The 14,320-nt window shown below is 52.6% G+C and overlaps 1 protein-coding gene across 9 annotated transcripts in view; it reads left to right on the top strand.

The window, feature by feature from the left end:
- Positions 1-14,320, top strand: part of LOC113591606 (uncharacterized) — a 31,745-nt gene continuing 17,425 nt past the window's right edge. For 2 of the 9 annotated variants that reach the window (XM_081703175.1, XM_081703167.1), the window contains exons 1-6: positions 1-278; positions 5,237-5,335; positions 5,910-7,113; positions 7,433-7,502; positions 11,124-13,670; positions 13,902-14,015. In XM_081703175.1, the coding sequence (XP_081559301.1) occupies positions 5,918-7,113; positions 7,433-7,502; positions 11,124-13,670; positions 13,902-14,015 (3,927 nt within the window). In that variant the 5' untranslated portion in view covers positions 1-278; positions 5,237-5,335; positions 5,910-5,917. Of the gene's footprint in view, positions 399-461; positions 692-5,236; positions 5,336-5,909; positions 7,114-7,432; positions 7,503-11,123; positions 13,671-13,901; positions 14,016-14,320 lie in introns of those variants that run through there. The other 7 variants (XM_081703174.1, XM_081703171.1, XM_081703169.1 and 4 more) reach the window with 7 other exon arrangements.

The following is a 14,320-nucleotide window of genomic DNA, read 5'->3' as shown; positions in this document are numbered from 1 at the left end:
GCTCTTCCGGCTCTCCCGGACAAGCTTGTGTGGCACGCACCACGGCGCATTAGCTCGTGCTAGGTGCTCTCGCGCGAGAGACGCCCGCGACAGACATGTCCTAACTTTTCGCGCGACCCCAGTCGAGTTTTCGGGAGCAGCTTCGCGGACGCAGAGAGGCGAGCGCGAGTTCCCAGCGCAGCTCCACAGGTGGGGATGTCTCCGTGAAGCTCTCCTCTGCGTGCTTACAGCCCAGCGCCCGGGACCGTGCGCAGCTCGCTCCAACTCGCCTGCAGCAGGCAAGTCCAACTGTTGCTCCACAAACTTGAACGCCTGCCTGAAGGCTCGAGGCTCCAGTTCTGGCGTCCCACCGCAGTTACAGCTCCAGTTGGACGTCACCGGTCACAAAGAAGCCGAAGGTCGTGCGTTTTAATCCTTATCCGTGCTGGATCGTTGCTCTCGTGCACGGTTTGCACCGAGCTGGATTACGGTTGGTGTGGTATGAGGGCGTTAATCTGCTGGTGTGTGCCTGCGGTGTGTTTATGAAAATTTAGCCGGTTAGTGTCGCTGCTCTTGTAAGCATTTTCAGAGTTCCTCGTGTCAACACGAAATTGCAGATTTTCTCTGCCGCCCGGGCCGAACCGGGCCTTAGTGCGCGTGTAAAACAGGTCTGTAGTGTCGCACTGCTACTGAAGATGCCGAGCACGAGCCGGTAAGTGAGTTGTGTTTACTCGGTGTTTACAACGTCACGTAGGTCGTTGCTGATTTAGTTTAATTCGTATTTGTGTGTTGTTGTATTTTTGTTTATTTTTTGTCATGTTATGTTTTCACGACCACATCACGTAACTTTGTCTTTAGTTGTGCACCGGGCGGTGGGGCGCTCGCTGTCCTGCCGTGTCCTGCCGTGTCCTGTCGTCACGGACCGTCTCTTTGTCGGGGTTTCCACACCGCAGCGCCGTAAAGTGTCCGGCGCGCGCCTGCGTCCTGTTGCACGGGTCACCCAACCGCTTGGGTTGCACGCGCGCCAGCGGTGCTTCCTCGATACCTTTGTTCCTCCGAAGGGCGCGCGGGGATTTTTTTCCTCTGAGAAACTCGCCAAACCAGTGTCAGTGTAGCATTATATATATATATATAAAACACACATATAAACATACACATATATAAACACATACATATATATATATATATAAACACATACACACGTATACACATATAAACACATTTAAACACATACATATATAAACACACACAGGCGAGATTAAGTGGAGGCAGTGGCACTAACGTCTTCAGCGACGTCACGCGGTATTTAACGCTTCCGGCTCGCCTTGGTCCGGTTGCGGAGTTTCGCGAGCGCCTCGCGGAGGTATCCGACGACTGTCTCGTGTTCGGGTCGGAGTGCGCGCGTGTGCACGCCTAGTTAATTATTGGGGATATTTGCGTCATTCGTTGCTTATTTTTGTTATTCCGGATGTTGGGCGCCCAGTGCTGTGGCCTAATTTGGATGCTTGTGGAGGGTTTGTGTGAGATGAGCAGCATATTTGAGTTTGGTGGTGGAGTTGTGTGAGAAACTGCCGCGTTTCACACTCTTTTATCCTCATCTCATGGGACCTTAGTGTAACATCTCACCACACCGTCATCGTGTGCGCACGTATGTGCTTAGAAACACAGCATGCGGTTTATGGAATTTAGTGCAATTACAATAAATTGGCCAGAAGAATCTGAACCTTCTGGGATTCAGTGTTGTCAGAAGAAGTTTGAAAATACCATTTGTTCCAGTTTAATGATTTACTGATTACGGCTCTAACCGGCAGCCGTTCTCGCACGAGCTCAGCGCTACGCGTCTCTTAAAGGGCACATCTGCGTTTATGAGGACTGCCGCCGGGCTGCACCTGCGCGGTGTCCACACGTGCCATTCTGACTCTGTTCACACCCGGCGCTTTCATGTGTCTTGAGTATCAGATAACCAGGACAGAGGTTATCCACATAACCACAAGTGTAGACGCACTGTATTAAAAAAAGCATTTAAAACTACCTCACGATGTGGTGTGTTTACACTTGGTGCATGTTGTCAGGATTATATCTGTATGGCGATTATTCACATAAACAGGTTTAAATGGTCATGAGACGCATTTAAAACACACCTGCTCAAACCAGTTCAGGAGCCGCGTTTTAACCGGGTGTTACGCACATGTGCATGCATCCGTCTGTCTGGGCCACGTTAGACAAGCACAGCCCTGTCCAGTATCCCACGATGCCCGTGATCTCTGGGCAGGAGGTCCCCGGTGGGACTAATGTAGATCCCCAAGGCAGCAGGCATCATTTGCCTAGCAGGAAAGATGCAGACAAAGGGGTCCTTGCGTTTGAGACGGTTTGCATGTTATGTACCATGTAGCGGTTGGATTTCAAACTAACGAGAGATGTTCTGCAACCCCACGTAAACGCCTGATTTAAAAACCTTCACAGGACTAAGGAAATGTCCGTTTCTCCTGTAATGAGCAGGTGGAAACGGGGTCTCCGACGTGTCTACCTGAAAAGTGCCTGTTGTTGTTTTGATTTTTTTTCCGTGTCCCGGACAGTGAGACGAGGTTCCAACAACCTGCTGACACCTGGCCGTGAGGCGGCCGGGCCGCAACGCTCAGAATTCTCCTTTAGGTTTCTCCTCATGTCTCCAGGGTTTCTCTAGTTTAATATCTCACCACATACTTCTTTCTTTACATTTTCTCACACACTGAACGAATCTGCAGATTGCAGGAAAGTTTCTGTACAAACTGGAAAGAAAATCTCTGCGTGTTGAAGATGGATTACTAGGTAGATTACTAGATGGATGACTAGGTAGTTTACTAGGTGCATTACTAGATGGATTACTAGGTGCCTTACTAGATTCCATTAAACTGACAAACATCAACCTGTTGTATTCATCTCTACAGATTATTAAAATGTCTGCAATGAAAAGTCTCAGATTACAGTCAGTTCCTGGGTTAATATTGAGAAGGCTGGAGTTTCTTCAGAAGGAACAGAACTCTGACGGCTTTGCCTGTACTGTGCACTCAGAGTGAGACGTGAGGCAGTAACGTCACATCAGTGCTGAGCCTTTCAGAGCTGTAGCATGTCTGAGGCTACGGCATTGTCATAAATCATCATATCCTTTGGCTACTTATGATCGTATTGTCAGTGTTTAGGTAAATAGTAATGCTGATGTGAATAGTGATGTTGATCCTCGGATGCACTGTGATGCATCTCAGACAGTCTGGGGACATTTTGATTTGCATGAAATCTGCATCTCTGGATTGTGTGTTTTTGAGACGTTGTTTTCTGTCAGAAACGTGGGTGTGTGAAGTATTTCAGCCCTTCTGCTCAGATGAAGGGTCTTGGATGTGCATGTGTGTGTGTGGTTTTTTTTTTTTTAAGTGAACTCTGTCCTGAAATACCCTCACAGAAACATTATTTTGTGAACCTGATAACATTGGCACAGCTGAATTGTCCGAGTTTTGCTTTTGAAAGCATTTGTAAGCCCTGCGCGTGATTGCGTCCTGCTCGTATCTTGTACTTTGCTCGGTTACAGCAGGTCTGAGCAGAATTGATTAAAGATCAGTAAATGTCATAAAGAAGTCTTGGTTATTCATTTATTAAAAGTTTTGTTCTGATCTCGTGTTTTCCTGGTTAAACTCAGCGATGGTGTTCTCGGGCGGGGCTTTTACGGCCTGAGTTGTGCTGTGGAGGTGTATAAGATTCAGGCTTCCTTTTGTGCTCAGTCGTGACTCATCTTCTTGTTAAGTGATCAGAGCAGCCCTGACTGACTCTGATCGATACGGGTGGAGCAGCATCTCCTGTAGCTCACCTGGTAGAGCAGGTTAGGGTGAGGTACTGGTGACAGCGAGGCTGTGGGTTCGATCGACAGGGCGCACACACAGGCACACTGATAAATATGTCCTCTTCCCAACTCTGCGGACATAAGTTCTGAGGTTCAGTGCTGCCACAGTGTTTGGCTTTTTTGAGATGTTTACGTATTTCCAAAACAGAATCGTGGTTGTTTCTATTAGAAGTTTTTTATGTGCACACACACACACACACACACACACACAGCTGAGTTAAACAGACTACCATTTTCCTCCAGACTCCTCATGGGAAACTCTCACGGGTTCTGTGACTTCTGCCTGTTTGAGATCATTTCTGGTTTTGGTCGTCACGGTTACATGATATTTGGCTTCCTGCCCAGAGCTTTACACCGTAAACAGGACAGTCGTCCGCTCTCAGCTGCTGTGAGCCAATCATAATGAGCGGGTGGTGCATGCTGGGTAATTGGCTGAACCTACGCTCCCATCATAATGAGCGGGTGGTGCATGCTGGGTAATGGGAGCGTAGGTTCAGCCAATCATAATGAATGGTTCAGCTGCTGGAGACGTGAGACTCTGGTATTTACAGATGAACCTGGTTAGATTCTCTTCAGCTATGACTGGCCACTTTTTGGCGTTAGTGACCAGGCCCTCTGGAGCAGGGTATGGGGGGGACATGGAGACATCACCTGAGAACAGCAGCGAGACGTAAAAGTGTATCTCCTGAAGCTGGCCTGCGTGATATCCGTGGTGGTTTGCGCATGGTTTATTGATGTGGTTGTAGAAGTTTCTCTGAAGGGTTTAATGGACACACATGGGCCTGACGGATGAGCTGTGAGTCGCATGTGTGTGTAGGGTGGTGTATAAAACACCAGTACGACCCTGTATGGTGAATACTCACTTCCGGCTACGTGGGTCAGTACCGTCACGGCTGTGTGTGTGTTTATGAAAGTTTATGTCCTTTAACCAGAGCAGAACAGACGTGTTGAGGAATATATCAGCTGGGTTCATTATGTTGTCCTCAGGGGTGCGCATGTGTGTGTGTGTGTGTTTTTGCTGGACTCTACTGTGCATGTTTAACATTCCAGATTTGCAAAGACGTTTCCTGTCAACAAATGACAGCTCCTAGTGCAGACTGACCAGCTCCTCTCCTCTCCTTACCTCTCTCTCTCCTGCCCCCTGATCTTGGGTTTCGCTCTGGTTAAGGTGTTGAAGGTTTTGGTTTGGTTGCTAATCTGTAGTTGGGTGTCAGCCTCACTTATACATGCCTGTGTTTGTGTCTGCATGTTCACACCTGTTCTGTCCTTTTAACCCCACGTGTGTTTGCATACAAGTGTTTGTGTGTGGGGTTGAGTATATTAGCAGGCTGTATGAGCTCTGACCTCTCTCCCTCTCTCTCTCTCTCTCTCTCTTGCATTCAACAGCCTGACTCCTCCCCCTCCCTCTTCCCCCTGTGATATGACATCACCCAGCGGTTGCCACGGAAACCAGGGCTCCACTGCAGACAGTTGACATCCAGGCAGGTGAGTTTTCATTATTGTATTGGTGAGCAGCAGACAAAGTACAATTATGGAATTATGTGGGCTAGTCGCTCTGGCGTCTGTGTGTGTGTGGTTTTGTCTAGTCTTTGGGAGTATGTCTGAGGGCGTGGGTCTCATGTGGGTCTCGCAGTGCTCCGCCACCACATGTTCTCTTGCTGACCCATAATCTGGTTCTGACTGCACGTTCTGGTCCGTTGAGGTTTAATACGGAGGGTCTGCACTCATGTTTCTGCTGGGACTGATCGTAATTTTGCTTAATTGATCTCCATGTCTCCCTCTGGAGTTCACACACACTACCCACTGTAGCATGTTATCTGAGTTCACACACACCCCAAGCGCTGTAGTCTGTTATCTGTGAGTTCACGCACACCCCACGCGCTGTAGTCCGTTATCTGTGAGTTCACGCACACCCCACGCGCTGTAGTCCGTTATCTGTGAGTTCACGCACACCCCACGCGCTGTAGTCCGTTATCTGTGAGTTCACGCACACCCCACGCGCTGTAGTCCGTTATCTGTGAGTTAACTGTAACCGCTGTAACTGTTGTTTGACTCGTAGGTGTGAGGATGGCCGCACAGGTGGAGGTGGGTTCTGGCCGTCCGGATGCGGTGAGCAGCTGTCTGCACCTGAGCCCTCTTACGGATTCCAGCAACATGGCCCTGGTGGAGGATTCTTCTGGCCCCCACGGCTCCCTCATCCTGACCCCCGAGCCCCGCAAACCCATCCCCGGACCCAAACCCAGACTCACCCCAAAACCTTTCTCCGTGGAGAGAAGCTCCACCATTCGCCCCATCCTCGGCCCCAAACCTCAGCCCAAACCAAAGCCCGAATCCGCCCACAGACCCAGCCATCCCGGTGCCCTCAAACCCAAACTGCCGTCCGGCCGACCGGCACAGACTGCCTTTAGACCCGGCTTGGGACCAGCCCAGAAGCCAGACACCCCAGTCCCAAAGCTGGCCCCGCCTTCTGCCGAGGCAGCCACGCCCGCTCCCACACCCAGACCCGCTCATCTGGCTGCTGAGTGGTCCGGAGCCCCTCGGCCGAAGCCGTCCGGCGTGTCCATTACCCGTGCCAAGTCCATGGGATTCCTGCACGTCGCCAGACCGGAGGAGGACGAGAAGGTGGAGGGGACTGATGAGACCCACAACCCCGTGGTCCTTCGACCTCAGGAGGGCAGGACAGGCAGACCCAGACCGGTGTCGGCCGTCTTCCTGAGGGCGCCGGGCCAGGCGGAGCCCATGACCTCTGCCCCCAGTCCCGCGCCCCGCTGGGGGGCCAGGCGTCCCCTCTCCACCAACCTCACGTCCAAGTTCGAGCCACACCCGCGACCTACCAAGCTGGACAGCAAGGAGAACATTCCGGAAACACCAGAGCAGGTGGAGGCAGGCGGAGCAGGGAAGAGGATGGAGAAGGAGGAGGTGGAGACCAGTGGGTGGAGCAAAGCATCTCCTCTGGAGAGAGGCCCTGGGAAGGAGGAGGCAAAAGGGGGCGGAGACAAACCTGAGGAGAAGGCGGGGAGCAGCATAAAGAGGCGGATCAGTCTCCTGCTAGACTCCTCCTCTTCCTCCTCGCTGCCACACCCCCGTGGACCCACCCCAGGTGCAGAGCCTCGCTCGCCGGGGCCACTGAGCTCGGATGCCGACGGAGGCATCGGGGTCAAGCAGCGAATCAGAGAGCTGACAGAAGACGCCTCCACCGTGCCTACTCCGCCCCAGAAACCACAGCTTAAGCCCCGCCCTCTGCCGACGGACCTGACGAAACGGTAAGTACTTGTCCGCAAAGGGTTTTAGTGACCACACGTCACACACAGTTTAATGATCTCAGAAGTTTCAGGCGCTCGCTCACTGATAGTCCTGACTATTATTGTATCGTATCATTGTTCTCGTGATATTGAACAATCGTATCAGAGATTCTCACATTGTGCTCAAGATGCCTGTGCTGCCGTCTGCTTTACAACAGCGACTTCAAACACAGTGTAGAGATAAAAGACTGCAGTGGCCTGCGTAGGTCAGCCAGGCCCTTATTCAACCTGATAGCCTTTAGTCAGTACTTTTCCTCACCAGCAGCGGATGTGTTCACAGCTTCCTTACGGATCTGGAGAACCCTGCTGACCCCCAGGGCCCGCCGGGCGGAACCGGAGACGTGGTAAAGGTGAGAGAACGTCGTCCGTGGCCCCCCAAGGGTTTGTGGTCCTTCCCCAGCAGACAGCGAAAGGCTGATCGTTTGCGGTAAAGGAACCAGCTGAACTGCCATTTACATTGCTGTGATGCTTCTTTGGGTTTTTAGCAGGATGGATTGTAAATTGTAAAGTGCTGAGCTGTGCAGCTTCCTGAGTGGTGGGAAGAAACTGCACTTGTTGGAACCAAAGTTGTTAACATTGAGAGTGTGTGAGTAATTAATTAATTAATTCTTCATTATACAATAATTTTTTTAAAAGTTATAATGACAAGCATGTTATATTAAAATTCTTCATGCTGTCAGAGATGATGAATCCAAGTGTAGGTGGACTTTGGCTGTACTGTTAATTGGCTGTACTGTTAATTGGCTGTGTTGTTAATTGGCTGTGTTGTTAATTGGTTCTTGATTTTTCAGGGTTGGTACTGGTCACAGTTGCTGTTGACCTGTGTGTTGTTTTGGGTTCGATTCCAAGTCTCTGAGTGCTGGCGGTTCTGGTTTGGTCAGCGGGCCACAGATCCGGTTTCCAGACTCCAGATGAGTTCCTCATGTTTGTGTACAGTCCTGTCTTGTTGATGTTCAGCACATCTGGACCCTGTCTTAGTCCTGTCTTTCCTAGATATTCCTAAATTCAAGACTGGTTACTCAGTACACACTAAACAGAAATAAAGATGCAGACTCTGGAATTAAATGAAGAAAAGAGCTGCTCCTGTATTTATTCTGAGCTCAAACTTCCAAACGAGGCATAGTCTGGAGAATGTCTAACAGTCTCAGGTGGGCACACCTTTTATACATTTTCTTCATAACCATTTTTATTTTTTCATAAAAACTTGTCCAGGTTCCACTATTGTTCTTCACACCAAACATTATTCAATGTATGCAAATTGATATTCAACACTTATACCAACCAGTTCTTGGTACTATTAGGTTCAATCTGAACTACTTCTGTTTTTTTAAAAGGTGATCATATTCTATATCACCGGTTGCCCATATTGGTTCTTCTGGTGATGTCCATATTGTTTGTTCCGGTGCTTGGCTCGGCCGTTCTGTCCTTGAACCAAGGCTCCCCCTTGACTGAGGCCCCTAGAGGCCTGTCAGAGAGGCCTCCTGAGGATTTATGCTGCAGCCTACAGAGGCCTTTCCTGCATGAAACCAGTTTATTCTGGACCATCCATTCATTTCTGCTTACGATATAATTTTATTACTTCAGTCCCTTAGCACATGTGCACCCTGTCTTGGTCCCTTAGCACATCTGGACCCTGTCTTGGTCCCTTAGCACATCTGGACTAAAACTATTATAAGGACATTTCACCTCTTTGAATGTGGAAAAATTGTACAATATTTTTACTTTTTAAAATTTTTTAATGAAATCTAAATCAGTACTGGACTTCCCACTGCAAGCATGTGCAGAAAGTGAAGAACTGCAGTGTGTGAAGTGGTTTAGGTTTAGTGTGACTGGGCCACATGCTTCCAGCTTCTGAACAGGTTCGGTGGACAATCCTGTTGACTGAATCAGGCAGTTTGGCTTCTCGGAGGATGTGTGTTGGGTTCTGAGTTGGGCGTCTGAATGACCGCGGCCTCTGGAAGCCCTGCTGTACCGAACAGGAAGGTTTGTCGGGGAGAAGCGGTGAGAGTGAGCTGTCTCGCTGGACAAGGCCTGGTGCGAGTCCTGCCCCCTTAGCGAATAGACAGCGTGGGGATGCCTCCTGCCTGCCAGCTCGGTACCCCGGGTCTTCGGAGCTGGCAGCACTCCAAGCTCGTTGGGGTCCAGCGGCTCTCGGATGCATGTTCTCTGGAGCGCGTGGGCGCACATGTTCAAGCAGATTAGGACTTTGCCCCGACTGACTGATAAGAGCCGCCCATGTAACGAAAATGTTTGAATGTTTGAAAGGGAAGTTGGTAACATTCATAAAAGTGCCATTCATAAAAGTGAAAGGGTTCAGGGCGAGGTCGAGAGGTTTTTTGGTGAATACAAATCCTGGATTAACTTGATTAATTGATTTGTTCCTGAGGAGTTTTTGAATGGTGAATATTTACTGGAGCTCTGCCTGTGTGAAGGTGCTCGTCTGTAGGTTATGATGGAGATGGCATCTCGCAGACGGCTCGATGGCTGAGGGTTTGTGGAGCTGTGAGGAGCAGCGGGGGGGTTATCATGTGACGTGCAGTCCAGCTCTGACCTTCACGCAGTCCCGCTCTAGTTTTGCCTACAGTTCATAAACCATTTACATGTCATTTACCTCTCATTTGAAGTCCTTTTCCATCATCCCACGCACACAACAATTTTCCCTTTTCTGCTTCCCAGCATAACTTTTCTGTTGTAATGTGGCTGTGTCTCACGCCTGTTTGAATCGTTTGTTTAACTTGACTTTGACTGTTTTATCATTCCAAGAGTAAAATCCCTAAACTCACAGTGCTGTAAAGACCCAACACAATAATCCTTCCCTGGGACTTCAAACTCAGGGGTGGAGGTGGGCGGACGTGTTGGGAGGGGTGATTCCTTACAGAGAAAGAGTGGGGAAAAAGCCCTAACTTATTTGAAAGGCAGTGCTGATGTCATAGGGGTGTGGTGTTCAGCAGGTGTGTAACCTGAGACTGTGTTAGTCATGTTCTGATTATGAAACAGGGAGGGAGGGAGGGAGAGAGAGAGAGAGGGAGGGAGAGGAGAGAGAGAGGGAGAGAGAGGGAGGGAGAGGAGAGAGAGAGGGAGAGAGAGGGAGGGAGAGGAGAGAGAGAGGGAGAGGGGAGAGGGAGAGAGAGGGAGAGAGAGGGAGAGGGGAGAGGGAGAGAGAGGGAGAGGGAGAGAGAGGGAGAGGGAGAGAGAGGGAGAGGGGAGAGAGAGAGGGAGAGGGGAGAGAGAGAGGGAGAGGGGAGAGAGAGGGAGAGGGGAGAGAGGGAGGGGGAGGGGGAGGGAGAGGGGAGAGAGAGGGAGAGGGGAGAGAGAGAGGGAGAGGGGAGAGAGAGGGAGAGAGAGGGAGAGGGGAGAGAGAGAGGGAGGGAGAGGAGAGAGAGAGAGAGGGGAGGGGGAGGGAGAGGGGAGAGAGGGAGGGAGAGAGAGGGGAGAGAGGGAGGGAGAGAGTGATTGAGAGGGGGAGGGAGGGAGAGGGGAGAGAGAGAGTGATTGAGAGGGGGAGGGAGAGAGAGGGAGGGAGAGAGTGATTGAGAGGGGGAGGGAGAGAGGGAGGAGAGGGATTGAGAGAGAGTGAGAGAGGGAGGGAGGGAGCGAGAGGGAGAGAGGGAGGGGGGAGAGTGAGACGGAGAGAGAGAGTGAGTGAGTGTGAGAAAGAAGGGGGGGGGGGGAGTGTGATACATGTTGTTTTACAAACAGCAATAAGAGACTTGCTCCTCACACGCGACTCCCCGATCACCTTCCTCACACACACAGCCACACACAGCCAATCTCCTTGGTTTTGTCTTTTCCTGATCAGTCTCATGGTTGTTTTGGTGGGAGCTACCAGGCCACACACATACGGCAGCCGCCCTGTCTGTCTGTCTGTCTGTAATAATTTAATTATTAGAAAAATATTCAAATAAGCCTTCAGCACTGGGCTGTTTTATGTTCCTGCAGTGAGGATGCAAAAATAAATGTTTGTGTTTCAGTCTAAGGACTCCTTTGGCATTGGGCTATCCGTGTCACTAGAGGACGAGGTGTCCCGGGAGGTTCAGGACCCCGCGACCCCGGGCGGGATGCAGACGGTTCGGGCGTCTCTGTTTGAGAACGTAGTGGAGAGACGCAGCGTTTACCTGGTGGATGACGGCAGCCCCCGAGGTCCTCCGTCCGCCTGGGACGGCGTGGAGGAGGGACATCTGTTCACGGCTACGTTCCGAGAGCCTGCCTCGCCTCCCAGCACCCGGCGGGTGGAGCACGTCTTCGATACAGTGGTGCCGGTGGAGCAGAGTTGCGCGGTCAGTGAGACGCTGTCTCCTGCTCATCTGGAGGGATGTGCGCTCGTGCTCCGCTCTAGGAGATCGGACGAGCTGCAGCAGGACGAGAGCGCCCTGTCGCCGAAGGAGAGAGAGGGACAGGTGGATGGCAGCCACCTGTCCCTCAGGGTGGGGGCGTTGGTGAAGTGGGATTCCATGGGTATGGACGAGGAGGTGGAGACAGGGAGACACAGAGAGATCCTGAGAGACATGGAGGAGGAGCTCCAGAGACAGATGGAGGTTCACAAGGCTGCCGTGGCCGTCATGGAAGAGGACGAGAGCGAGGCAGAGGCACAGGGACAGCTTGAGGCGGAGAGACAGAGACAGGTGGAGGCGGAGAGACAGAGACAGGTGGAGGCGGAGAGACAGAGACAGGTGGCGGCGGAGAGGCAGAGACAGCTGGAGGCGGAGAGGCAGAGACAGCTGGAGGCGGAGAGGCAGAGACAGGTGGAGGCGGAGAGGCAGAGACAGGTGGAAGCGGAGAGACAGCGACAGGTGGAGGCGGAGAGACAGCGACAGGTGGCGGCGGAGAGACAGCGACAGGTGGCGGCGGAGAGACAGCGACAGGTGGCGGCGGAGAGACAGCGACAGGTGGCGGCGGAGAGACAGCGACAGGTGGAGGCGGAGAGACAGCGACAGGTGGAGGCGGAGAGACAGCGACAGGTGGAGGCGGAGAGACAGCGACAGGTGGAGGCGGAGAGACAGCGACAGGTGGAGGCGGAGAGACAGAGACAGGTGGAGGCGGAGAGACAGCGGAAGGTTCTGGACACGGAGGCGGTCCAGGCGAACAGGTCGAAGGTTGCCCACGCCGTGGCGCCCTGGGCCGTGGGAGCAGAGGAGCACCGTGTGCTCCGCAGAGAGGAAGTGCCGTTCGACGACTTCTCCGTTAAAGCTGGGCGCTGGGGCTCTCCCAGGCGAGCAGTCTCCATGAGGTATAACCGTCCCGTGGACGCCTCCAGGACATGCTCCCCGGACAGGCGGAGGAGGGCGAGGAGCCGCGAGAGAGCCCAGGAGCACGAGCACGAGGCGGAGAGACAGAAACTGGCAGAATATGAAAAGATGAGTGAGCTGAAGAACCAGAGGGAGCTGGACAGGGAAGCGGAACGTCAGGTGGAGCACGAGAGGAGAACAGCAGTAGCAGAGAGAGACCTGGACAGACGTCGTCGTCAGGAGTTTGAGCGCGAGAAGGAGAGAATGTTGGAACAGGAGATGCTGAAGTTGAGAGAGTTTGAGAGACAGCGAGAGCTGGAGAAGGAAAGAGAGAGACAGCTGGAGAGACAAGAACTTGCACGACAAAGGGAACTTGAGAGACAAAAAGAAGCAGAAAGACAGAGAGACCTTGAGCGAGACCGACTGAGGCAGCGAGAACTGGAGCGTCAGAAAGATCAGCAGTGGGACGTGGGTAGGTGGACACAGAGTGCAGAGGAGAGAGACCGGCAGAGAGCACGGGACGACCTGGACAGGATCAAGGAGCTGGAGAGACGCCGTCTCCTGGAGTTCTCGCTGCAGAAGGAAAGTGAGATGTCTTCACAGCTGGGCCGGGAGGAGGACCAGCGGCTGCTGGGACCACACCTTCGTCCCAAGGTTCTGGATCTGGACGCCGTTTCCCTGGACGACCGACCGGTCCGGGGCGGGGCCAACCAAGGTACCGCGCCGCCGTGGAACCCGCCCTCAGGCTGCGACGACGATGTCTCCGGACGCAGCGTCCTGGACGTGGATTCTTTCAGGACCCAGATGCCCCCCGCACTTCCTGTCGACCCCTTCGGCATGACAGCCTTTGCGGGTCCGGACCTGGGTTTTGGCCAGCCATGCCCCACGGACCGGGCGGGAGCAGGACAGCAGCCTGGCTTGACGTGGGCCGCGTCTCAGGTGGAGATGGCCGTGGACGAACCTCTGTGGGTGTCTGGGGCAGAAGAGACCAGGAAGAAGCCAAGCCTGGAGGAAGTGAGCCTGGCCTTCCCCCGCACCCCTGGGCCTGTCTGCCCGACTCCAACACCCGCCTCCAGCTTTGGTATGTGTATGCTGGTTCCAGAGAGGGTGTGGTCTCTGCCAGCTGACGGAGGTGTGGCTGGTGCGCTCAGCTCACCGGTGTCCTCTACGGGCAGGACGGAGCCCCAGCTGCCTGCCATGTCTTCAGCTGTAGCAGAACCAGCCTGGGGCCCCAACTGGGAGCTGGTCTCCCAGGATCCCGGCCAGACGTCACACTGGAGGAAGGGGGTTCAAGTGAGTGCGAGCGCACACACACACACACACACACACACACACACACACACACACACACACACACACGCACACACACACACACACACACACGTGCGCACAGCCTGATGTGTGTATAAATTTAATGCTTTGTCCATTGTTGTTATGGTCCCTTACTTACGTGTGTGTGTGTGTGTGTGTGTGTGTGTGTGTGTGTGTGTGTGTGTGTGTGTGTGTGTGTGTGTGTGTGTGTAGGAGTCCCGGGTGCGATCTCGGAGTGTTAATCGGAGGTCTGCTGACTGCTCTACTGTTGACGGGCCACTGTCTCGTCTGAGGAGCCGTAGTGCACACAGAGAGCGAGATAGCTGGGTGAGTTGCGTGCGCACACACACACAGAGCAAGGACATCAAAGCTGGGTGAATCTCTCTCTCTCTCTCTCGCTCACACACACACACACAGGACATAGACACCAGAGCTGGGTGAGTGTGTCTGTGTGTGTGTCTCTCTCACACACACATGCATGCATACATTATTCACACATATTCTCACACTATCTGGACACAGGGGCACACTCACTATCCAGACACATACACACACGCTATCCAGACAGATACACATACACACAGTCCAGAAACACACACACATGCATGCATTATTCACGCACCACAATCCAG

This window comes from Electrophorus electricus, chromosome 20 (assembly GCF_041902795.1).
Source record: "Electrophorus electricus isolate QZ-2024a chromosome 20, ASM4190279v1, whole genome shotgun sequence".
NCBI lineage: Eukaryota > Metazoa > Chordata > Actinopteri > Gymnotiformes > Gymnotidae > Electrophorus > Electrophorus electricus.
Note: the sequence above shows the minus strand (reverse complement) of the source record. Positions and strands in the feature narration are given on the sequence as shown.